Source organism: Bactrocera oleae, chromosome 3 (assembly GCF_042242935.1).
Source record: "Bactrocera oleae isolate idBacOlea1 chromosome 3, idBacOlea1, whole genome shotgun sequence".
In the NCBI taxonomy this organism is placed as follows: Eukaryota; Metazoa; Arthropoda; class Insecta; order Diptera; family Tephritidae; genus Bactrocera; species Bactrocera oleae.
Window position 1 is genome coordinate 15,882,410 of NC_091537.1, and position 25,986 is coordinate 15,908,395.

Below are 25,986 nucleotides of genomic sequence, written 5' to 3' on the forward strand. Positions count from 1 at the left end.
ATTTCAAAAATCTCCGCAGGCCAGAAAATCGGGAAAAAGGCGGTAGACGAACGCGAAACAAACGAAGTCAAAGGCGAAGCTGTTTCAAACGAACAGATCGATGAAATCTATAAAGACTGTGTATGTGTGTATATACTAAATATGAAGGAATTTGTTAGAAGAGAGCATGGTTTTAGCCTAACAGTTGGCCGAAATACCTCGTATGACGTCGTATGACTGCTGATGTCGAAGTATTTCTCAGTGCATAAATCTTGAGAGCGAGTGTGTGATCTCATGAGAGTGAAGTTCATCTGATGCTCTCAAAAATATTATGGATACTAATTTTAAAAACGAAATACGGACATGGTTTCTTTGCTTTTACTTGGAAAGTGTCGGAAAGAAGCTTTTCCATCGTCACACTCGGCGTGCATGGAGGAAACAATATTTATGCGACATTTTAAAAGTATAGACAATACGATAAAATTAGAGATACTTATGGTATATGAGTGCCAGCAGGAAAGAGAAAAGAATTATTTTCAGTTTTACAAGATTATACTGCGAATTATGAAGATGGAAACGAGAAGGAAGTGTAAAGAGGTCAATGACTTCAAATAAAATGGCATTGAGTACAATTTTGAGAACATTTTCAGTATTATATAATAGTATCCATATGATTGTCGGCTGGACTTTACTGGTTGAACCTAGTAGCGCTTTATCTAACTTTTCCAATCTCTGTTTGTTTGTACTCTTTTGGATGACCATCTGTCGCGTCGTCTTGATTTTTTTTTCTTTCTTCTGATACACTTAATACAAGGATGGTATTTTGCTATAATCCTCAGGACATGGACTGTCAACTGAAGATCTTCGACCTTAAAAATACTGACTACTAATTTTATTCCGTCGTTTTAGCACTGATTTTCGAAAATCTATTCATGTAAGTTTGAAAGTGCTTTATGCCATTACCTCAGGTCCTGTTTAACGTTCAATATCATGAAATGTTTTATAAAAAATTATTCGATTTTATCATTAGTTTTGCCTATAGACCGACTTTCGAGTTTGAAAAGCTTTTTGAGCAAAAAAATCTGGGAAATTTTTCGGTCTTAAAGAGAGTATATATGATAGATATGTACTAGAAAATTAATATAAATTTTGGAACACTGTTTCTAATATTACTGAAATAGATACAGATATATAAAAAAACAGATACTTTTCAAAAATTTTACGTCGTTTTATAGCATATAAAATATAGGTACATATATTTTTATACTCTTGCAACAGGTTGCTACAGAATTTTGTTCACCTAACGGTTGTTTGTATCGCCTCAACCTAATCGAGATAGAGTTATATAATATATATATATATAGATGATGAGACGAATAAAAATCCGGGTAACTGTCTGTCCGCCCATCTGTCCATGCAGGCTGTAAGTTGAATAAAAATTAGATGTCTTGATGAAACTTGGTACACATATTCCTTAGCAAAAAGTAAGGACGAGTGGGTAGATGAGCGTAATGGGACCACTGCCTCGCCCACTAAACGCCATTAATCCAAAACGTATAAAGTGCCATAAGTAGGCCGTAAATTAAGATATAGAGCTCAACCCTTCAGGTGTGGCAAAATTTATATAATTTTTAATATTGCGAAAGAATTCAACATTCATTACCTATTAACTTATTCCAAGAACAAATCTTCAATGTTAGGCCGTTTTAGAGTGCTCTAGACAGGGTAGCCCCTTTGATGGAAACCCAATATAACAAATGGCTATGAAAACGGCATCAGCAGTTTTGAAAATTGATTTTACACAATTCTCTCGACTCTTACAATATACACGTAAGTAGTCACAAACTAGCAACTCACGCAAATATTAAAAGCAAGAACCTCGTCAGACTGCTTTACACCTGTTGGACTCAAAGAAATGCGTAGAACAAGTGCACAAGTATCAAGGAAAAGCTAACATAAGGCCTGAAAATAAGCGGGCCTAACAAAAAAACGGTTTTTTTTTTGTTCTAAATTGTCTTTGTTCAGCAATATAATCTTCACCAGAGTATGAACAGATGACCAGAGTAACCCAATCATTGCAGCGCCGCTCTAACATTTCAATTTCACTTTTGTAGAATGATTTGTGAGGTTTAAACATGTAGAGACAACACGTTCTTTTGAAATCCTTACAATGTCAGCTATATCACGCAACTTCACTCTCCGATCATTCAGAACGATTTTATTTTTCTTTTTAAAATAACAAAAGTAGCGTAACTCTTAGCAGAATAACTCGCAAACTAATGAATAGAATGTCATGAAATTTTAACAGCTGTCTTTTGAAGCTTAGTACTAACTGAAAGTGAGGTAAATTCAACAAAACTAGTGAGAGGCCCAGTCATTTTCAGCCCATGTGTTATTCACTCTTGACAACTGTTTCCTTAAAGACCTTTTTTTTGCCAATTCTTGCCAAAAATTCAACTTTTATTCGCACACTAATTTTCTATTTGAGCTAATTATCATTGATTACCTCACACATATGTATAAAAAATATTTGAAAATTTCCTTAATGCCTCTTTTATGACGTCCAGATGCAATAAAGCCGTAATAAATTCAGTCGTGTACTTATATAGACAATTATTTATAATGCTTGTCCTATTGATTATAGGTATTGCTTATCCACGTCATCATGTCCTCCACGACACTCTGGCTCGCTAAGCGAAAATCAGCATAGGTCTGCATATTAGGATCGGTTGAAACACGAAAAGATAAACCAGATCCTTGCAATAACTAAGTAAAGAGAAAAAATAGTTTTAAATAATCTTTTTTTTCTAATAACAAGCAACGCGAATTACCCGCATGGCGTCCTCGTCGGTATTGTCGTCACCGGCAAATATCACTTTGATTTTTTTAGCCCAATCATCGCCGAACTGATTCTTCAAAATAAGCAAAGCTGCCTCACCTAAAACCAGTATTTAAGCAATTTGTTCACTTACAAGAATGCACTTACCTTTGTTCCAGTTGACTGGTGGCTTCGCCTCGATCGCCATGTGCGCTTGATTCGCCCGGAAGCCATGCGACTCAATTATCGCCTTAGCCGCTTGTTTGTATTCTTCTGCCGAATAGGTCGGCACATCGCGATAGTGAAAGGTTAACGACACTTTCTTATCCTCAACCCATGCACCGTTATTTTCCAGCTTTTCCGTCAATTCTCTTACGATAGTCGTGTAGCGCGTCTGGAGTTCAGCTGGCAGCGCATAGTCGTAACGTGTGCCATCGCCACTCTCGATTTCCAAGCCGTGATTGCCTGCGTAAGTAATCCCCCTGATGCCCAAGCACGACTGTACATCACGCAATCCCCGTCCGGAGATGAGAGCCAAGAAGACCTTCGGATGTACGGCCAATTGGTGCAGCAATTTCTTCATACTCGCTGTGAGAAATGTATTCGCCGGATTATCGGCGATGCCCACCAAAGTGCCATCGTAGTCGAGTAGTAAGGCGAGTGGAGTGTTTGTGTTTAGATAACTGCGATATTATTTCGAAAATACATTTCTTTATTTTTTATGATATTAACTAATTAAACTGAAGTTCTAATCATTAATTAAATGAGAAATAATTGTTGATATGGCCAAATATAATATTTGAAATGTATATGAGTTAATGAGACCCCAGTTAGATAACGATATTGACTTAACTATGATAAGAAATCCGTGCACTTTTTGCTTATATAATATTTATATTCAATGATTTATTAGAAGTATATTTTTAAGCTTCACATTCAAGGGTCTATTATGTATATATGTATGTTATGTATGAATGGATCAATGCAATGTTAAAGAATCTCCTAAAATAATTACAATATTTGAATACACCAGGCTATTAATCATCTAATATATAATGAGGATGTTTCACGTTTTTACTATACAACAACTATCTACTATAAATTTATAAATTATAGATTGAAATTATATGAAGTTTGTGCATCATATTATCGAACACCTTTATGCTAAGGATATCTTATTCACGCAGTTTTAGGCCCGTAAAATCCATTGTAAAGTTAAGGAGAACGCATAAATTTATTGTAAGGTGACTGTTCATTAACAGATTTGCTGTCATCAAAGTTCTATATGTTAGGAATTTTATGCAGACATCTTATTTTTTCGTGGGAGAAAATTTTGAACTAGTCTCAAAAGTATTATGTTTTAAGTGGCTTAATTCACTAATTTTTTACCAACATGTGTTACCGATTTCAATTTGAAAATAATCGAATGGAGAGGGCCTAGCGAGACCTTTAGAATGATTTATGAACATTTTACGAGATCATTAGATATTTATGCTACGATTTACCAGATATAAAACATAAAATAATATAGACCAGTATTTTTGACAGATTCGCATTATATACGGAAAATAGAGGATGGGTCTTCAACATATATAATATTTTGCTTTAAGTTTTAAAATATTGCGATATTATTCACATTATCCATTATTCAGCGCCGTTATATGTAATATTTTGATTTAGCTGGCGAAGTTATCTTCCTTAAGAGTTGATGACATTGTTAATTCGCTCGATAATATTTGAAGCAGTAAACGTTGAATTTAGAACTCGCGGTTGGAAAAAGAACTCAGTAATTATAACGGACACAATGAACGGACGAAGTTCAGAAAAAAAAAACTGTACAGCAAAATCGATTTTTTTTCTGGGTTAAGACCATTTCAATTTTTTCAAGAGATTAAGTAAAAAGTATCTACTTCTCGAAATTAGCCGCCAAATTCGATGTTTTTGCTTATTAATTTCAAAATTGAGCTTATTTCAAACATTTTTATGTATCTAACCCACTAAAAAGTAAAATTATGAGTGTCATCCACAATTTCTTCATATATTAATGGTGTATATTGGTCAAGTTTATATGACAGGAGCTATAAGGGGTCAAAGACGGATCTTAAAAAACAAAAACAGTAATTTTATATTTCAAAAAATACTGGAATTATTTTTAAATTTTCTACGCGAAATGTAAGTGTCAAAAATTACCCCAATCGGGTTGCCCTCTCTAAACAGCTCTGTCTAAACAAAATGAGCAACAACGTTAATGAGATAATTAACTAATTTTCAAAGTCAATCAATATTAGAATTCATTAACTACCATCAAACCAATTAGTGAGTTATTTTAATTATAATTATTATTCTTAACCTAATTACAAATGCTCAATCAGACGCAAAACACGCGTCAATATTTTTTTACGCACTGTATGATAACGCTTTTATCATCATGGCTCGGTTATTTACATACATATATATTATATTTACATTCATATTTATAAATGTTTATATATGTAAGAATGTTTCAGATAAATATCCATACATATACTCTAATTTGCAACAATATTGCTTAGTTGTGGACTTCTTTGCCCTTTAATTTATTTGCAATAAAAGCCATATGTATATAATATCATATATATACACGTGTATATGCACATAAATATATTATTTAATTGTAGCTAAACTATAATATAAATATTATATATCTTCTTTATACTATTTATTTTTGTTTTCACAACCACTTGTTGGTATCTTTTACATATTTATTACATTGTGAATAAATCCAATATATAAATGTGTGTATGTATTTATATACATATACATATATGTATATAGTTCTCAACTAAGTTGTGTCCATCTGCAATAATTCTCAACCGAAACAATTATCAGTCATATGACGAGTGAATAAGTATAGGCATATATGTATATACATACACATACTTATATATTGTAGTTATATAATTGGCGGGGTAAATAAACACTTGTAAGCACCTATAATTTTGCAAAAGTAATATAATACATTATTGGTATTACAAGAACAACAACTGAACATACAGACAGCGTGAAAAATGTTAGACAAATAAATTTATATTGCAAAAATAATTACTTCATACAAATTATCTATGCCGCTATCAGAACGGTTAATGTCTATTACATACTTATGAATATAAATATATATGTATATCAGGTAAATAAATTTAAATCGTAATATGTATATATGTACATATGTATATATACCGCAAAAAAAAATTCGCAATATTTTTTAACACACCTCGTATACTCAAATAAGATATTGAAATTGGCATACTTGAGCTTATATTTTGTTCCACTCCACTCATCTTAAAATTTCAATATATGTATTTGTGTATGTTATGTAACATTGTTATTCCACTCGACTTTTAATCAGCAAATTTTCGCTCAAAGCAAGTATGTACTAATTTCTAACAATATTATTGAAATCACTTAAATTTGTTAAAACCACTGGAAATTTTATATATTTAAATTACTTTTTACTATCATTATTTCAGAAGAAGAAACTATGAATAATTAAATTTTGCTTTATCAATTGTTAGTCAACGTAAGCAGATTATTGAATATGAGCAATAGTATGCACAACCGTATATACATAAATATACTATATATGATAGCCTCTTCAAACAAATAAATTTCAACTCACCCAGGCAATTTGCTTTCAAAGTCAGCCAAAGAGCCAATCACAGGCACTACACGCTTCTCAGGCATTGCAATTACAGCGTGTTAATTGTTGCTGTAGATGTTTGTTATTAAGTAGCTGCCAACGGCTTGCTTGAAAAATAAAGATCACAAGTGAGCGGCTTTAGATGAATTGCAATTATTTTGGGGTTGTATTTTAAAGTTAACGAGATTTTAGTTTTAAAAAAAACTTTGTTTTTTCAAAAGTAAAACCAAAAAACGCCGAACCACCTACCAAGTGAGCGTTTCTAAATACAATCAACTACTGAGCTCGCGTGATTTAAAATGTAGCCTTTAAATCTCAACTATTCAGTTTTATTATTTGCTGAATTTTTATATACATACATATATATTGTATATGTAACGACATACATATGTACATATATATGTAAATATTTTAGAGCACCTAAACGGAACTTATCAACATCAGCAAACTAAACTAAATCACAATTACTATCGGAGTCATCATCGGCATCGCACCGTTATCGCATTCAAACGCAAACACACGCACACATGCACATATATGCATACATACCAACAACCCAGAAGCACAACACAAAACATTAATAATTAGATTATTAAATGCACATGCATATATATGCATACATACCTACAACAAGCACAACAAAAAAATATAGTAATTAGATTATTAAATATTTAGGAACAACAAACACAATATTCTTTCTTCTGAGTATATGCTTGCATTTACCATCTAGCGGCTTGTGAGTGCACCACCAACAAAGAACACGAAATCACTTTTGAGAGTTGCACGGCTTTCACTGGTTGTGATCCACAGCAAAAACATGCACTGAATGGCAACTCTAGCGCAACGAAATGACACTTGTAACGCCAGTCAAGTTTGCCATTTATTACATTGATCACTCAACTCACCAGTGCTGCACTCTAAAACACACATAGTTAGACAATATTCATATGTATTACATACAAGTGGGAATATCGATTATACGCCATGTGGAGCTGATATCTGATAAAGAATCAGCACGTGAAAACGCCTACGCGCCAATAACTAGACTACAGTGTTGAGTGAAGAATTACAACACAAGAAGCAAAGACGAAAGTTTCATTGCAACACTAGTAAAGTTCAAAACCGCTAGAAGTGTTTAAAAAACTCAGTTAAACAGAGAAGATAAGAGAACATATTAAATTAATTTTAACTCAGCTGCCTCACGCGCACTCGAAGCTGAGCTCAACCAATTTCACAACAAGAAATCTAAAGAGACAGTGTTCGGTAATGAGAAACTTTGGTTACTGTAATGAGAAAATATGGTTTCAATAGCCTTAAGCATAACAGATGACCAATTGTCATCGACTCGTTTATAGTTATGACAAAAGCTTACTAATTCTTCACTTATGATTATTGCATTACATTCATAAACCCCTTCAGGCCAATTTATATTTATATTATCATGTCACATCTGAGTCTACAAGTATTCATGTCTACTGCGTTTGATCTATATTTAGGTCCAATATAACTATCACTTTGGTCCACACTATCCATTCAGACGACAAAGCCCCATCAGTATTAAAAATAGTGTGGTTATGTGGCCTTCAATAATTTACTGGAAATAATAACTTTAAGGGAAATAAAAAATTAACCAAAAATTAGAATTGAGAATGTAATTAGAGTATAAATCCTTTAGATTCAGTGATATATATTCATTGCATACATATTTGTTAATTGCCACAACGAGTCGATTATAACCTCAAACAACGACACACTGATTTAGCTGAAGTTATAAAAACGAAGCCATTAAGGGAAACAGCTTCTATACTATATAGAACGAGAATGAAAAGTCTCAAATAACCTCAAAGGGATTTAAGAGATGTTCCAACCAAATAATTGCTGGACAGTTTTCAGCATCCGAAGTAATATACGTATCCGGAATAGTATACGTAATCGAATCCATAACTAACGTTCACTCATTTTTGGACATCACTGTAGGCCACTGTCATACAAACATTAATTGAATGTGCAAACCAAGACTTTCTAGATTTTCTTTTAGTCTGCTAATGATAAAACTGACTACAAACAATCCGCTTTGAATTTCTTCACCAGCCTTAGATTCAAAAAACGTAAACTGCACAAAAGCAAATCCCACAAAGTTCGTTCAATATCAGAATAAAACGATCAAATAGAACACAAACGGTGGCAATATATGGTTAAACCGATATATGTACTATAATTAAATCATTTTACTGAGATATCAGTCCATATTCCATGCAAAAATAAGTAGCTGAAAAATATTTTTTTTAAGAATATTTATTTTAAATGCCTTTATAATCAGTTATTATTTTTCTCCAGTCCGCAAAAGCGTGTCTTCGTTTCGTAGGTGGTGCAAATACTTTTTCCCATTAGATATTTCAAATGAAATATCTCCGTTATCATATGCTATCACTAGTTAGTACCAAATTACAACAAATACTTTCAAAGCTGGAGTGACTACGTCTAAAACTATTTGGCAAAATCTAACGCATGATTAAATAAAGATCCGATATTCGTTTGACGTGCTCACAGTTTATTGGTAACAAGAAATATTTCCTCTTGCCTTCCTTTCTTTTTTCCCACCCTCTTTCCGAAATTATTAATAATATTATCCCTGAGCGATCTATGCTCTGTTTACGAACAATTTTTTTACCATTAGTTTATGAAACTAAGTAATACGGGCAGCATTATTTAGTAACAAGCTTCACAAAAGGTTCATTCCCACCTTCCACAGTTTTCTCTATATTATTAGTAATATATTTAAAATGCTTTAAATGTTTTCATCATTTTTTTTAATTTATTACCAATGCTATGTATTTTTCTTTAACATAAATATCAATTTGCATAAATCTAAATAACCTAGATAGCACCTATATACAAAAGATATCTGTACACTATATCCAATTATCAGCCGTTGCACATCACTTCGCATAATTTTGATAAGCTTACAGTCCTAATATTTATAAATTTTCTATTAAACTACTGTAAGTGAAAACGATCCCACGCTGCTTTCGCAAAAAATACTAAAAACTAATCGGAGTAAGTTTTTCTTATCCATTTCAGCAAGTCCTCCACAACGTCTTGTTGAGCTAAGCGGAAATCGGCGTAGGTCTGGATTTCAGGATCAAGAGAGACGCGGAATGTTTTGCTGGAACCTTGCAGAAACTGAACACAACAATAAAAAACCATTAAAAATACTTGTCTACTTGTTTTTTTAGAACAAATTTTAATAATTACCCGCATGGCATCCTCATCGGTGTTGTCATCGCCGGCGAATATCACTTTAATTTTATCGGCCCAATTCTCGCCGAAGCGGTCCTTCAATATGAGTAGCGCAGCTTCACCTAAATTAACGAATCATTTAAATATATTATATCATAATCGTGATTAATTCTAAGTTTTCTCAAACACTCATAGCATGTTGTTTTCTCACCTTTATGCCAATTCACTGGTGGCTTCGCTTCAATTGCGTGGTGCGCTAGCTGCGCACTGAAGCCATGCGATTCGATTATCCGTATAGCCACTTGCTTTTGCTCCTCAGATTTGTCGGCGGGTACATCACGATAATGATAAGTTAACGTTACTGTTTTATCCTCAATCCAAGCACCATTTTTTTGCACATTATCGGTCAGTTCTTTAACCATCGGGTCGTAATGTTTCTTTAGTTCAGCGGGTAACGCATAGTCGTGACGTGTACCATTGCCACTTTCAATTTCCAAACCATGATTGCCGGCATAAGTGATCCCTTTGATGCCGATGCGTGATTGTACATCACGTAGTCCACGTCCAGAGATAATGGACAAAAAGATTTTAGGATGTACGGCTAACTGATTTAACATCTTTTCCATATCTACAGTCATAAAGGTGTTCTTTGGATTATCGGCAATGGCGGCCAATGTGCCATCGTAGTCCAAGAGCAAGGCGAGTGGTGTTTTTGCATTCAAATATCTGCATGGACACATTTAAGTGCGAAGGAAGAAGATTTTGAGTGCATTTTCAGAAATGTTTTGATATATAGAGTAGTAAAAATTAGCGAGACAATTTAAGTGCTTGAAATTAATTTCACTTCCTGGACATAAAAGTATGGGTATCTTGCATCTACTACAGGTGCAGGTACAGGAATCTTGTATTTAATAAATAAAGTGTATGTCTTCTCTCAAAATAATTGTGGATAACGAAATATTAGTAAATTAAAAGCAAATATCGAAGTTAAAAAAAATGTTCAAAGAAGTTTGAAAGCTACTTTTTAATTTAATGATGAATTGGAAACTAATAATTAGTTTAGTATTAGCTGTTGTTGTTGTTATTGTAGCGGCAGAATTCTGCCGAGTTGACAGTCCTTGGCCGGAATAAACCCGAGTCCGTTCCGGTTACGTAGACCCGACTGTCGTGGGAACGGTATAGTATTAGCTGTCGTAGATAGTGCCAAATCGCACAAACAACTGGTGTAAATAAAATTTAGTTAAAATAGCCGGCGATTACATAACTACCACAATACCTCTTATATTTAATTCAACTAACCAACTTTGTTGCTGCTATATAATGTACGTAAATTGATTCCTAAGAGATCAGAGTTCGAACAAAAGTTTGAGTGCATAGTAAGAGGTGTTCTGGAAAATATTTCCAGGAAAACATAGCTTTCACTTGGCTCTTAGTGTCTTGAAAATATGATTTGTTACAAATCTTCGTGTCTGTTCTTCTTAGAATTATTTTTGCTCTGTTAAAATATTATTTAACGTGGAAGGGGGAAAGTGTTCGCCTTTACTGACCTAATCTCAAAGAAGAACACATTTATTTTGACGACATATTTTAGTGAGACCTCAACATAGGTACGCTTAACATTTGAAAAGGTTAGAAGTTATTAAACGCAGTGAAGAAAACTCTCATACATTCAGGTTAGCTTACAGCACTGATAAAAACTGAACTTTTAGATTAAAATTTGTACATATAGGAGTATATGTATAAATTATCGTACTTATATTTTCCTATTTTCACTATACTGGACTTTCGCTTTACATTCTCTTTTACTTATTGTTTACATGCTAACCTGGTACTTTGTTTATGAAACTAGAACATTACCCAGATAAATATCCCTATATCAAACAAGTGGTCAACGCTCCTAAGAATACTATACACAAACACATATACATACATATGTAGATAGGTACGTACATATGTATATACAAGTATGTTTGGTGGCACACACATATATAAATGTTTATATTGTGGTAAATATTTACATTTTATTTTATAAAAGAAATGTCAAGGTCAATTCAATTGATAAGCAGCACTTTTTCGTTAAAGTTAGCGTGCAGTTAGGATATACATACATATTTTTGTTATCATTATAAATTAACTCGCACTACTCAAATACTCAGCGCTATAAGAAATACCTTCAGAGTAATTGCTTCACCAAATAAGCTTTTTAAATATGAAAAGTATAGGTAAACTATATTTTTATACTCGGCAGATCAGATGTAGAGTACATCAAATATACATCTGTATATATACTTGTAAGTATATGAATAGCAAAAGAACATATAAAAAATTCAGCACATGGTATGAGAATATTATCCAAACCACTTTTAAATCCGAATCACCTTAAAGGAGCAAGAAAACAACTGAAAACTCTCAACTACAATGTTTGGAGCTGTCATAAGAACACTATCTAGGAAGAAGTTAAGACTAAGAGTCATATCTGAACACTCGCTTACTTAGATACATCGATTTTACAGACGTCATACCTAATCGTTTCCAAAAATTTAGCTGAAACTTTTAAACATGCATTTGTCCCAGGTATATTTTAATTTTAGGGACTAATATCAACTCTATGTGAAAATTAGTTTATTTTGGTGTTCATTTAAATATTCTTTCTCTGATATTTTGAGACATCAAACTAAATTTATAGTTTTCATATTTTTTATACATATTTCATTTTTATATACATATTTCATTTAAAAATAATATAAAAACAGCGCTACCCATTGGATTTGGCACGAAAAGGTTAACTTTATTCAATATACCATAGTTCATATTAAATTTATAAGATGCGCTCGCTAATAATTAAGTGTTCAAATTAATATAACACATACTTATGTAATAGGTATGTAGTATACGATATAATTATAAATAAATGTTTATAAACTTACCCAGGTAATTTGCGTTCGAAATCCTCCAAAGAAGAAATCACTGGCACTACACGTTTCTCTGGCATACTTGTATTTTTGCTGCTGCTGCTACTGCAACTACCTGCTGCTGCGAAATTGTCGCTAGTTGTAATGTATGAACGCTTTACAAGACTGTTGGTGGCTGTGGCACGTGCTGGCGACCGCGAGACCAGCAAAACCAGTGGCAAAATTCTTAGAAGACGCACTGTAACACACACGTGGAGTGTAGTGGAAATATGTGATTATTTGGCAATTTTTTATTAATTTTCAAAAACGTTTTTGCACAACTTATTAGTGAGTTTTACGCGAGCAATTGAAACAATTTTTTTTTTAATATTAATAAAAAATATTTATTAAATTTTGTTAAAATTTTTTTGGCCAATCTTGTTTATTAATTATTCTTGGTACACTAATCACCACAAAGGCATAGAAGAATTTTTGCAGGAAATATAATATTTCACTGAACGTTCGAATTGAAAGTGAATTCTAGTACTGAAGTTAGTGTTGCTTAGCCAGAGGCTTTTAAATCTCAACTGGCCAGCTAGATCGTTTACTAAATTACTCTACATACATGCAAATATATTTACAATTGTTGAGTGATTTTAAAATGACACAGCAATTCTGCTCCGAACACAGACTCAACAACATAAAGAACCATAACCAATAATAAGTACTAATGTTTTTTGCACGCATCATTGACGAAGAGCCCACAAGATTATAAACAAATACATATACACACACATACCCAGTCCACGAACAAATTGAGTTATATAAAATCCACTCATTTGAAGTTGCACTCAAATTTAGAAATTATCTTTTGTATTGCACAAAATAAGAATAAAAAGCAGGAATCCCCTTCTAACAGGAAAACGTACAACAAAAACGACCGCCAACGAGCATTTATCAAACGCATTTGTCGTTTTGAGTGCCACTCATTGCACATACCTAAAGAGTCATATTGAGTTGAGTGTACATTCAACTAGCACGAAGTCCACATCTATGCGCGGCACACGAGCAGCTTGTTTATAGGAAAAATTTGTCTGCGGAAATAACCAAAATAACGTCGCATCGTCATCGGTCGTTATACTCAAGATAACAGAGCTACGTTTGACGTCTGCTCAATAATAGATGTTATCAATTTGGCGCACTCAATTGGTCGTTAAATGCGTTTATATGAAATATCAATTATACGCCATGTACGACCACTGCATATCAAATGCTTGAACAGCCAGCGAACACGCGCCCTCTAATTGCAGAGTGCTGGTTAAGTAATGCAATGCATAATCATAACATTTTGCGTGTATTTTATGAATATTTAGAGATGTGAGATTATAATTAATTAATTATTTAATAACTCATTAATTGCGAAATCAACTAAATTGGTGTTTGATGTTCGATTTTTCGGTTCAAATAAATAAAAATAATTGCCAGAGAGAGAAATTTAAAAAAATACTACAATAAATTGCATAAAAGATCAGAAGTCTAAAGCAGCCTTTTAACCAAACTTTATTACGAAAATATTACTTTAAGGGTTGCCTCCTATGGTTACATGACATTTAGTGGACAGGAATGTGAATTAATAACCTTGCCACCTATTTAGATATATAAAAATTCTTAGTTATTTGAAAATTGTCAATGGCTTTAATTTCTTTTAATTTAAAAGGGGAAATGGCACCTCAAAGTAATCCGATCTGAATCATTTCTTCGAAGATTGCACCTTTTCTTGGCAATATTCCATGCCAAATTTATTAAAGATAACTCGCCAAATGACAAAACTTTCCATACAAGCACTTTATTCCGAGCCTTCAGTTTGTATGGCAGACGGAGAGACAGACGGACAGACGGTTATGGCTATCTTAACTTAGCTCGTCGCGCTGTTTATATATATATATACTTTATAGGGTCTCTGATGTTACCTTTGAGGTGTTACAACATCGTGGCAAACTTATTATATTATATACTTATATTCTCATTCACAAACAACCTTTATTCAGAGAAATTCTCAGGAATTGTAAATATAAAATCAAATAAATTTAAATACAATTTTTGGAACTTTCTCTTCATTTAAATTTCTTTAGCTTTGGGGAGAGCCAAACATTTTTTCAAATTTGAAAATTCGCAAACTTAGTGCAATTGTGTGATAAAAAATAAAACACTTACACATATGTGAAAAAAAATCTTGTTTAAAATATGCTACCCACCAAGAGGAACTTCACTATAGCCGTCACTTTTTTAATTTAATTCAATTTTTTATTATTTTATTTATTATTTCATATTTTTTATGCTGTGCACTTGTTGAATTCAGTAATTGACAACACTTATGCTATAACCATGCACATTTGCTACAACAGAGATAATTGCAAATTTTATTTAAAAAATTATTTTTTAATTTTCTTTGAAAAATTTTATAATTTAAACTATCGATTGAGCTGCTGGAGGCAACAGATTGCGACAGAAAAGCACGTGCGAACTACCCCAGCTCAATGCAAGAACCGTTAATGCAAGATATGCTGCCGCATACTTTTATTTATAATAAGCCAGATGCGTTGAGAACAAATAAACATAAGTTTAAGAAAAAAAATGTTTTATCCACATATGTAAGCTCAAAAAAATCTATATAATACCTTATATAAAATATGCGCGTTTCGTAACCGGAACTTGTAGGAACACAAGTGTACAATATGCGTGTAGGCATAAACAAAGAAACAATTACAAAAATATTGCAAAATCTGTCAAGATCCGTAGACGAAAGTGCAGAGTCGCACAAAAACAAAAAACGACATCCAACTAAATCCACACAAAGCACACAGTGGAATGCTTGAACCGAAAATTACATTTAATTTATTTATATATTTTGACTTTCATATATTTTGATTTATATATACATACATACATATATAAGTTTGTACTTTGATTTACTTGTATGTTTTCCATTTTTGTTTGCAATGGTTTGGCACTGGGCCAATGTACGCAGCATTAACCCTTTTGCAGGAAACACAAAAATATGGCATTGACATCTGGTTAAATATTTCTTCAGATAAAAATTAAATACAAACATACATATCTACAATTCAGAAATGGTACACAAATAGTATATAAAGCAACGGCGATGTGTAACACAATAAGAAGCAACTCTGCAGAAGATATCAAAACTATTTATATAACGCCTTAAAAAATAGATATTGTATAATAATATAAATATGCTTATAAGCAAGCCCAAAGAAAAAGTTTAAAGAATACGAATATAATGTGTATATAAACATCGAACGTAATATACCTTTTGCATATTATCACCTGTTTCTTTACTAAGTTTGAATTTTGAGAGATCTTAAGTGACGTTATACGTACTAGCAACTTGCTCTGAGAAAACTGTCGAACTATGCCACACGCTATTAATATTAATTATGAAAAAAAACGGTGAGACCTCCAACTTTTTTAATTATATAACTAAATCAGCTTAATTAGATCTATTCTCAGCTATTACCAAGTAATTCTCTCTCAAAGTACAGTAATATCTTTAATAAACATTGAATGAATTTAATTTAAGACCTTCCATATTATATCTGAACGAATAGCCGGTAAAGTACATATGTGTTATCCGACAGAGTTTTGAATGTTTGCGGTAACGACGAAGCATTTCGCTCGTTAGTCTCCAGATGTTAAACATCGGAAGATGAGTAAATTAATTGGATCAGTGTCTCTGAAACCAAATAAGATATTTTCCGGAGATAAATCTTATGAGCTATCTTAATGTTGTGCATCTACTTTATTACACACTCTAAGCTCTATATTTAACATTTCAAATTTGGTATGAACTAAAATTCCTATAAGCTTTTTAGACATTATATTTATAATAATTTAAGAGTCTTGTTGACAGAAAGATACACGAATTTTTTATTACCTAAAGGATATTGGTTGGGTCCGATGAGTACTCAATTTTCTAGACTAATGAATGTATGCTAATTAAATTTAATGTAAAAGCTCTTTAACTAACCAATTCTATGAGAAATTCTACTTAGGCTCACTACTATGAAGTAGACCGACATTGAACACAAGCTGTAAACTCCAACTTTAAAAAGTGTTTAAGAAATAGAGATCTAGTTACACCTATTAAATACATATGTTTATAAGTACTATCTTACTTTCTCTTGAAATAAAAGAGCTTGACAAAAGATGTGAGATTAAATAAGTGAGGTTATATTGGTAATGTTGATATAAGTTTGAGAGTTCCAAACTGACTGTTGGAGTGATTCATTGAAGTCATTGAAAGACTTTTAAAAAGTATAAGTGAAGCATGAAATAAAATATTAATAAAGTGATAACCACTGATAGTGTTCGACAAAACTTGCTAGGAACTGTAAAGTCTAAGTAATGAAAGGCTAGAATCATTTAGTGAAAATGCTTTGGAAAGCTCAGGCAAAAGAAAGCGAAAAAAATTCTAGCGAGAATTTAGTCGAAAAACATTGCTTATTATGTATTATGAGTTATATAATATTGAAATGTTTACAATTTATTTTGATTACTCATCTAGCCATCAATTGCATTTTTCAAAATTGATGTGTTTACCTATTGACTGAAAATGAGTTCTTTGTTTACCATCTCAAAGCAAATTATTATTGTATTGGTTATGTGTATACATGTGTATCATATTTTTCCACTTCTGTGTTTTCGCTAATGAATAAAACATTTTGAAAATCCTTGAAACTATTTTCACTCAAATAAATTTGTATATACTCAATATTTTCACTCAAGTTACACTTCACAGTATCTTAGGACACAATCAAAACACTCGACTGTCAAAGGTGAGTAAATTTTTCGAAAGTTCATTCACTCTGTAAATATCCAAAAATTAACATTCTATTATATCCTTCACAGACGTATTTTTTTGCATACATATGTACATAAGCAGGTATTATTATTCCATCATGACTTGATCGCATGTTTTTTTGTTGCCCAAACCAAGCTGCGATGCAAATGTGTTGTGAACATAAAGTGCTCAATATTTGCACCATTTACTATAGCGCCGCCGCAACTTTCTTTGTCTTTTAGCTTCGAATTGTGACTAATATTTGCACTACGTTTGTATTTATTTGTATGTGTATTTATTTTGATGCGGCTGTATTATGATAATATTATTGACGAGGTTCAAAAATAGATGTTCATCCTTCTTTCACGTGCAGCGTGTCTGGTATGCTTAGTAATACATTAACCTTGGAATTTTACTGCGTTGATCCGAAGTCAGATTGGGTTAAGTCATTGTGACACTTTATTTGGTTATATAGGTTACAAGTGTGGTGTAAAATTTATTTTTAAAACTCTAAGGTAGTAACTAAAAATACACGACTGTTTCTGGACTCAAGAATCGCCTACGGCTGCTGAAGACCTCTTGAAACTGAACCCGGAATGTCATAATAGCTGAGCGCTTTCCTACAAAACAATTTCCCGGTTATGATTTTACTACAATGTCCCTTCGTTCAAAACCGAATTTCTTGGCGTTACAGACTGATATCAAATGGAACTGGCTTAAGAAACAAACTGGTTTTAAACTTGAGATAGAGAAAGGCCAATATTATAGGGCAAATGGCTTACTTCGAACTTGAAGAGCTAATATTTGGATTGTGCTTGCCATAACTCAACAAACCAACACGGGGCACATACGAGCAAATAGTTCATGCCTCAAAGACATAAAAAAATTGCCGAAAAAATTAGTAAATAAGTACCAGAATGTATTATAAGTGCAGTGAATAATTATCGATGTCCAGTCTAGAGCCACCTAGAACTTTTTCCGTATCTTAATATTTCTAAGATCGCCCAATACGATACAATATCGGCGTAATCGTAAACAACAAAGATGGAAATAGTAGCGCCAAATTTAAAACCAAAATATTTAGGGTGAATATATTGTATAATAATGAATTCTCAGACAATATTATTGCTGAAATATCAGTACATGTGCTGGACATGTTTCAAATATATATGAAGCAAATACATATATATTAATAAATTTCATTTCGCATTTTTAGATTATTGCGAAATTTATTTTTACTACTCGCAAATAATTGATTAAATCGCCAAGGAAAATTACTACGAAAAAACGTGAGCAGCATTATCTGCCACACTCAAATCTCGTGCATCGTGTTATTGTTAGATAGATATGTACTAGACACCATAACGAAGTCACAGAACTCATTAAATAAATAAATAACTCGAAAATATTGTGGGAAACTTAAATAATTCGGTATTAAAATAATTGGAGAGAGTCAATGTTAACATGTAATCCAATTTTATACCCAGTTCTGTCATTATAATTGTTAGGATTCTAAAAATACAATTTCTTTGTGATATCGGCCTCATTATATCAGACAGATTAATATTTATTAGGTTTATATCAGGAATTCTTAATGAATTTCTCCGATTTCTAAAAGGTGTTAAGACGATGATGATTAAACTTTTTAAAATATCGTTTAAAAAAAGTTTAAGCCAAAACCAGTATGTAGAGACTAACTCTGTTAATTTTTTGTAATTATTTATGAATAAAGTCAACAAAATACTAAAGGCGTTATATTCGGTATTAGAGGTAATAGTACAATATATACCAATTCTATCATTTTGATGAATAGGCCTTGATCGCACTTGAAAAACAAGGTGATAAAAGCATTATAGAACGACGTTTCCACCACCTCTAATGAAAAGAAATGAACCGTGTCACGTGATAAGCGGGCAAGCCTAACTAATCTCCGATCTAACTGATCCAGTAAGTTAAGTTTTCACTGTTACCAAATCGATCCTATCTTCAACAAACACTCCCAATATGATCAACATCAACAACAACAACAACAGACTAAACATGTTCCAAAATTCATATTTCACTAAAAATCTTTGATAAACTTTTCAAATATGCCGCCAATGGAAATGATATAAGTCGAATACATATGTATATACACAACATACATAGGAATGTATATATGTTTGAATACACAACCTTTCCACACGTTCATATTGTAAATATTATTTTACTAATTTATTAAAGCGCCGCATATACAGACATACAGACAAACATAAATTCGCATTGACTTGATTATTTTCTGCGTGCTGAATGATTCGAACGAGGCGGAAAATAAAAACAAATTAGAGGAAACGCACACGGCCACACAGCATACCAACAACTAACAAGAAATAAATAAAAATTTCATTATATTAAGTGGAAGAATTTTTTGATGAAAACCAGCAAATTAAATGGAAGTCACAAGCAAGCTAAATAAGTAAAAGTACCAAGTGAGCGCGGCACAAGAAATCAACGCCAAACGCTTGCCAAATTGTGAAACAATTGTGAAAAGGTGTGTGCACAAAGATAAGCGAAAATCAATAAATTGTGATTGAGATTAAAGCAAATTATTACAAATATATTGTAGTGTTTTTATATAAAATAAAGCAAAATGCAAAAACAAGCGGAAATTCTTGCTTAGTGCACTGTAACGAATAAATTTGAAAATTTATACAAAAACAAATTGACTTAATTAAATTTAGAAACAAAGGCCAACAATTAAAGTGGCACAGTGATCAATAACACACATATGTATATGTAAGTAAGTAATTACTTAAGTGAGCAAGTAAGTTTGAGTTGCACATATGTATATGTATGTATCCATGTGGAAAATTGTCTTAGCTAACAATTGCACGCAGCAAATAAATGTTACGCTGCACTCCACTCCATTTGCTCCACAAAGTCAACAGCTGACGATCATCATGGGCACCAGCTGCTCGCTGCCTGTTTGTCTGCCTGTCTAGTCAACAGGCAGCAGTGACCAAAGTCAAACACCCACTCGACATCCATATCACTTAACAGAAATACACTTCAATTTGATTATGACAAAAATAGTAAGCAACATTTAGCAGTGATAAATAAGCAATTGAAGTGGCAAGTGATTACAACCTGCCCATGCAATTACATATGTACATATATGTATTTATAATACCTACACGCATATACATATGTATATACATATATGCACACATTTGGAGTTTACACACTTTTGTTCAATCGACAAACATCTAAAATTAGGCATACATAATAATTGCGGAAAATATTTAAGATTTCACTTACTGATTATGCTGTTTGGTTTGCCACTTGTCACCACTGTTGTTGTTTTTCCTTTAATATATAATTTACTTAGCGGTAATACTTGGCTACTCGTACGAGTATTTGTCGTTTATACGGCCTAACGCTGCTTATGATGATTTGTTATTGCTTTAAAGCGAACTTCTAATAATAATAATATTAACTACAACAACCACAAGCAACGAATATCGATGATTAAATATGCTTGTAAATACGTTTGTATTTTTGTAAGCACAAGTGCAATTTAAACAAACTTTTTCTCTTTGTAGCAAAACAAAAGATTTCACAAGCTCTTGATTTTCCTTTCAAACAGAAACAAGGTCAAATATTCTTTTGTAAACAAGTTCACTTAGAATTACAAATAATATATCATATGTATATTATTAATAATTTTCGTATGAGGATTGCGTAAAATTTATGAAGAACACATCACACTCGCCCACTTGAACACTCACTTGATGAGATTTTTTCTGCGAATCAGCTGTTTGAGAGCTTTTATTTAGATACATATATGTACGTATAATTATTGTTATTGTACACAAAGGGGTAAATAATTGAACAAATTTGTAAAAGTTTATTAAAGCTCACGGTGGAAATATCTACTTGTTAGCTCTGAACAACAAAATAATGAGAATAGTTTGGAAAGCACTATTAGAGAAGGGAAAAGTTTAAGAAAGGCAGAAGGAACAGTTTTAGAACCATAATATATGTCGGTCGAGTTAATGGAAAACGGATGAATAAATGAAGAATCATTAATAACGACGTTTTAATACAAACCGCCTTTTCTTTTCTCAATGAAAATGTTGACAGATTTTATGGCAACACTATATAAATGCTCATACTCATTATAATTACTAGAAAAAATGAAAATTACTTTGCAAGCCAGTTATTGGATAAATAACCGGTCAATTACCAAACAGCGCTATATTTCTGTTAAACTTTGTATGAGTTTCGTTGGGTCCAATTAACAACTTTAACTGAAGCTATTGTGTACGTGTGATCGTTCATCCCTTTCTTACGCAAAGTTCTTATGAGTTGCACGGTGTGTATGGGTTGGTTTCCGAGGTAATACTTTTAATGTATTGGAGTTTCGGGAGCCGTGACTTGCTAGAGAACATCTTCTAGGGAACTCTCATTCTTAAATTTTAAGAGGAAAGAGCACGTTACACTTTTTAGAATGCAAAATTTTGAGAAAAGAACAAACGACCAAAAAATGTTTGAAAACAGAACACGCAAATTTGCCAGCGTGAACAGAATAAATGCAAAATTTTTGTGGGGAAAGAAAACGCTATAAGAGTGGAACTGAACCTCATTAACTACATAACAAAAACTATGGATTTCAGATTTGTATACATACATAAAATATTCATATACATGTATGTAGAAAAATTCGGTCACGACAGTTATATAAATAATTTCCAAAATTAATGTTTCGCTTGACATTTGTGTATACATATATGTACATATGTATATTTTAGGATAGAGAGATGGTAAAAAGTTTCAAAGCAAACTCACCCGCTTGTTTTAGTCATCTATTTAGGTGTATTCAATATATTAGCAGCATATTATTTTTTTGTTTGTAATAACTAAACGCATACCCTTTTACACTTAGAATTCGAGACTGCTCTATTTTCTTTCTGTATTACTCATATTTTCTTCATTTTCATTACGTAACTGCACTATTTTCTATTTTATTACTCACAATTTTTTCAGTTTGCACCAAGTAACTGCACTATTTTTATACTCTCGCAACCTGTTGCTACAGAGTATAATAGTTTTGTTCACCTAACGGTTGTTTGTATCACCTAAAACCAATCGAGTTAGATATAGGGTTATATATATATAAATGATCAGGATGAAGAGACGAGTTGAAATCCGGGTGACTATCTGTCCGTCCGTCCGTCCGTGCAAGCTCTAACTTGAGTAAAAATTGAGATATCTTTATGAAACTTGGTAGACATGTTTCTTGGTACCGTAAGACGGTTGGTATTGCAGATGGGCGTAATCGGACCACTGCCACGCCCACAAAACGCCATTAATCAAAAACAAATAACTTGCCATAACTAAGATCCGCAATAAGATACAAGACTGTGATTTGGTACACAGGATCACATTAGGAAGGGGCATCTGCAGTTAAAACTTTTTTTTAAAAAGTGGGCGTGGTCCCGCCTCTAATAGGTTTAATGTGCAAATCTCCTAAACCGCTAATGCTATAATAACAAAATTCACTAGAACCAAATGTTTTTAGTACTTCTATTGACGGTGTGAAAATAGTTGAAATCGGGTGGCAACTCCGCCCACTCCCCATATAACGGTACTGTTAAAAACTACTAAAAGCGCGCTAAATCAAGCACTAAACACGCCAGAGACATTAAATTTTATCCCTGAGATGGTATAAATTGGGTTTATAGGAACCGCGTTCAAAATTAGTCAGTGGGCGTGGCACAGCCCACTTTTAGGTGAAAACCCATATCTTGAGATCTGCTCAACCGATTTCAACCAAATTCGGTGCATATCGTTCTTTTCATGTTTCTATGTCATAGTGCGAAAATGGGCGAAATCGGACTACAACCACGCTTACTTCCCATGTAACACCATTTTCAATTCCATCTGATTCTTTCACTTTCCACTATGCAAATCAGGTAACAATGATTATATCGGGGTAAAACTTTGCGTGAATAATGCAATTGAAGTATGCAACCTTGCGGCCAAAAATTGGCTAAATCGAACCAAAACTGTTCAAACCCCTAAGTACTAAATATGTGGACCCCAGTGCCTATAGTTGACCTTCTACCGAAAATATTAGTCAATCCACAAAGAAATCTCAAACGAGTATACCATTTGACTTTGCGAGAGTATAAAATGTTCGGTTACATCCGAACTTAGCCCTTCCTTACTTGTTTATTATTATGTTGTTTTTCCTTTTTTATTTAGACTACGACTTTGTATTACTTTTACTTTTCCTACGACTACTACTGCGCTATTTTTTGTATTATATTACTCACAATTTATTCACATAGTTTGATTTACACTTTTAATCACAAAAACTATTTTTTCATAATAATAAGCAAATCACTTTTAATTCTGAATTTTAAATACTGAATGCTGCAAATTTGGATGTTCATTTAGTTATTTACTCGGAACACAAATATTAACTCACTTTAATAATCATTCAATAATAGAAGAGGCCGTGCACAACATTGTCACTTTTCGTATTCTCCAATTTACATGTTTGTGCATGTTGTAAGTAACTGGTTACGTTACATTAAACAACAATGTGACTTTCGCTATTTCCCATTTTGCATGTTTGTGCATGCTGAAATACCTGCATGTTTGCTGTGAAATAAAATTGTGTTTTGATTTTCCACTACTCATTCTACCGAATGTCTGCTGTCCTCATTCTACCGAATGCATGCACGAACACATATTATTTTCAATCACATAATTTTTATATTAAAAGAAATGTAGACACGTTGAATTTTACCTTTAATAACAGGTTAATAAATAATGAATAGTTTTATTAGCAAACACTTTCATTTTATGCTGAATTTAACACGAATTTTAATGCTTGTGCAGCACTCACATTTGCCAGTCGGCTAAATTAATTGCTGTGAAGAACGGAAACTGTCAACATATGGTGGGAAATGGGTGCGTTGTTAAATGCTGAGTAGAAAAGGAAATAAAAGCATCGTGGTTAATGCAGTACTGATTTATGATGAATAGTTAGTTATTAGCATATTTGAGTTTATATTGAAAATTAAAATGAAATGGAATGGAAACATGAATATAACAAACTATACTTTACTTAAATTAACTAGTTGTGATTAATAAATCAATTACTTAAGTATTTGTTTCTGAATATGCCACATATGATAGGCAAAATTTAATATAATTGCGCACTGCCGTATCGACATGAGCATCAGCATATAACCACTCACCATTCCATTTTATATAAAATTTTATTGTATTTTATATTCATAAAAAATTAATAACAATAATAACGACATTAGCGCTTGCAAAATATTTTAATTTATACATTGAAATATAATTTCAAATTGATAAATATATAGATTGTAAAAACTGCTTTATCAACAGCTAAAATCTAAAATATTTTCTTCAGCGTGTGCAACCCTGTTTCCTGTTCCAACCCCTCTTGATAGTTTCCGTTATGCGATGAAATATGCATATTGGACGGCGAATATAGTCACATATTGACATACACTCCCAACACCAACTAAACATATGTACAAGTGCCTGCGCGCACATGTTCAGTTCTATTAGTTTTAAGATGCCTGTAAGCATGTTCAGTTTTATCAGTTCTAGGATGCATGTAATTTGATAGGATGCCTAGGGATAAGTAACCAAACGTTTAAGTGCCTGCGTGTACATCAAATTAGAATACAAGAAATACCAAACGAAAAATATAAGGAGTCTAAATGAAGATCTGAGAAAAGAAGCTTGTTTCTTTCATTTAGTCCAATATTAGTCATCCAGGATCGATACAAGAATATCAACCTAACTGATAACAAAACTATATGCAGAGATTGAAAATAGTAAAACACGTGTTAAACATGTTCTTTCATTAAGTATATTATAGTGTTATAAATAAATGTAATATCTCTTATTCCAAAACAGAAAAAAATTACACACCATTATGAAAGTATGATATTGATATGATATGAATAAATTTTTTTATATAATAAATAATAATTATGCTCTATCAGAAAAGGAAATTCATTAATATAATCACTAATAAAGCTCTATTTATTAACTTTTACTACTGCCTGGATGCTCATATATTGTAGTCCAGTTGATGTCGACGATATTCGATATAGCCGACAAAATTATCAAGAATTTTTAAAAATTTCATTCTTTGAGAATCTGCTGTTGATATAATTCACATTAAATGGAGGTATAATTGAGATAGAAATCTTTTCTAGCTTTCAAAACAAGAATAGACTTTGCAGTATAAATTCATCATCGACTCATCTAACATACATAAACTCTGACTTGAACTCCAAAAATAAATTAAATACGCTTTTAAATAATAAATATGAAAATATATGATTACCACATACGCGGATTATTTAGCAAATTTTTCATTTCATTCTTGAGACTTGGTTGGATGAGCTTCACATGAGGTCAATTCTGTAAACACAGCTAATTATTTTTTTATTTATTTTTTTTTTATTTATTTTTTATTTATTAC

The 25,986-nt window shown here is 32.4% G+C and overlaps 3 protein-coding genes and 1 long non-coding RNA gene across 10 annotated transcripts in view; 1 reads left to right on the plus strand and 3 right to left on the minus strand.

Moving 5' to 3' along the window:
* Nucleotides 1-2,170: 2,170 nt before the first annotated feature.
* LOC106616777 (uncharacterized) lies at nt 2,171-20,909 on the minus strand. 3 transcript variants are annotated; one of them, XM_014233651.3, is made up of 5 exons: nt 20,763-20,909; nt 6,453-6,580; nt 2,966-3,480; nt 2,811-2,917; nt 2,171-2,745 (listed from the first exon to the last, which is right to left on the minus strand). In XM_014233651.3, the coding sequence occupies exons 2-5, from the start codon at nt 6,515-6,517 to the stop codon at nt 2,611-2,613; spliced, it is 822 nt and encodes a 273-aa protein (XP_014089126.2). In that variant the 5' UTR covers nt 6,518-6,580; nt 20,763-20,909; the 3' UTR covers nt 2,171-2,610. The 3 variants fall into 3 exon arrangements, with proteins under 3 accessions (XP_014089126.2, XP_014089128.2, XP_014089125.2); XM_014233653.3 differs by lacking the exon at nt 20,763-20,909 and adding an exon at nt 7,197-7,215; XM_014233650.3 differs by lacking the exon at nt 20,763-20,909 and adding an exon at nt 6,723-6,860.
* LOC106616776 (uncharacterized) lies at nt 9,267-25,944 on the minus strand. 4 transcript variants are annotated; one of them, XM_036366924.2, is made up of 5 exons: nt 25,856-25,944; nt 12,641-12,863; nt 9,925-10,439; nt 9,729-9,835; nt 9,267-9,656 (listed from the first exon to the last, which is right to left on the minus strand). In XM_036366924.2, exons 1-5 carry the CDS (start codon nt 25,878-25,880, stop codon nt 9,522-9,524), a joined length of 1,005 nt encoding a protein of 334 aa, XP_036222817.2. In that variant the 5' UTR covers nt 25,881-25,944; the 3' UTR covers nt 9,267-9,521. The 4 variants fall into 4 exon arrangements, with proteins under 4 accessions (XP_036222817.2, XP_014089123.2, XP_036222821.2 ...); XM_014233648.3 differs by lacking the exon at nt 25,856-25,944 and adding an exon at nt 20,763-20,904; XM_036366928.2 differs by lacking the exon at nt 25,856-25,944 and adding an exon at nt 14,860-15,122.
* The window catches only part of LOC106616738 (ras-related and estrogen-regulated growth inhibitor), a 35,008-nt gene continuing 28,800 nt past the window's right edge, over nt 19,779-25,986 (plus strand). The window contains exon 1 of one of the 2 annotated variants that reach the window (XM_070107593.1): nt 19,779-19,995. Coding sequence is in view for 1 of the 2 variants with exons in the window: in XM_070107591.1 (XP_069963692.1) it covers nt 20,233-20,240 (8 nt within the window). In the remaining variant the exon portion in view is untranslated. Of the gene's footprint in view, nt 19,996-20,102; nt 20,241-25,986 lie in introns of those variants that run through there. The other variant, XM_070107591.1, reaches the window with a different exon arrangement.
* On the minus strand, nt 24,718-25,267 carry LOC138856466 (uncharacterized). The gene is made up of 2 exons (XR_011395684.1): nt 25,189-25,267; nt 24,718-25,124 (listed from the first exon to the last, which is right to left on the minus strand). It is a non-coding gene; the product is annotated as an uncharacterized lncRNA (long non-coding RNA).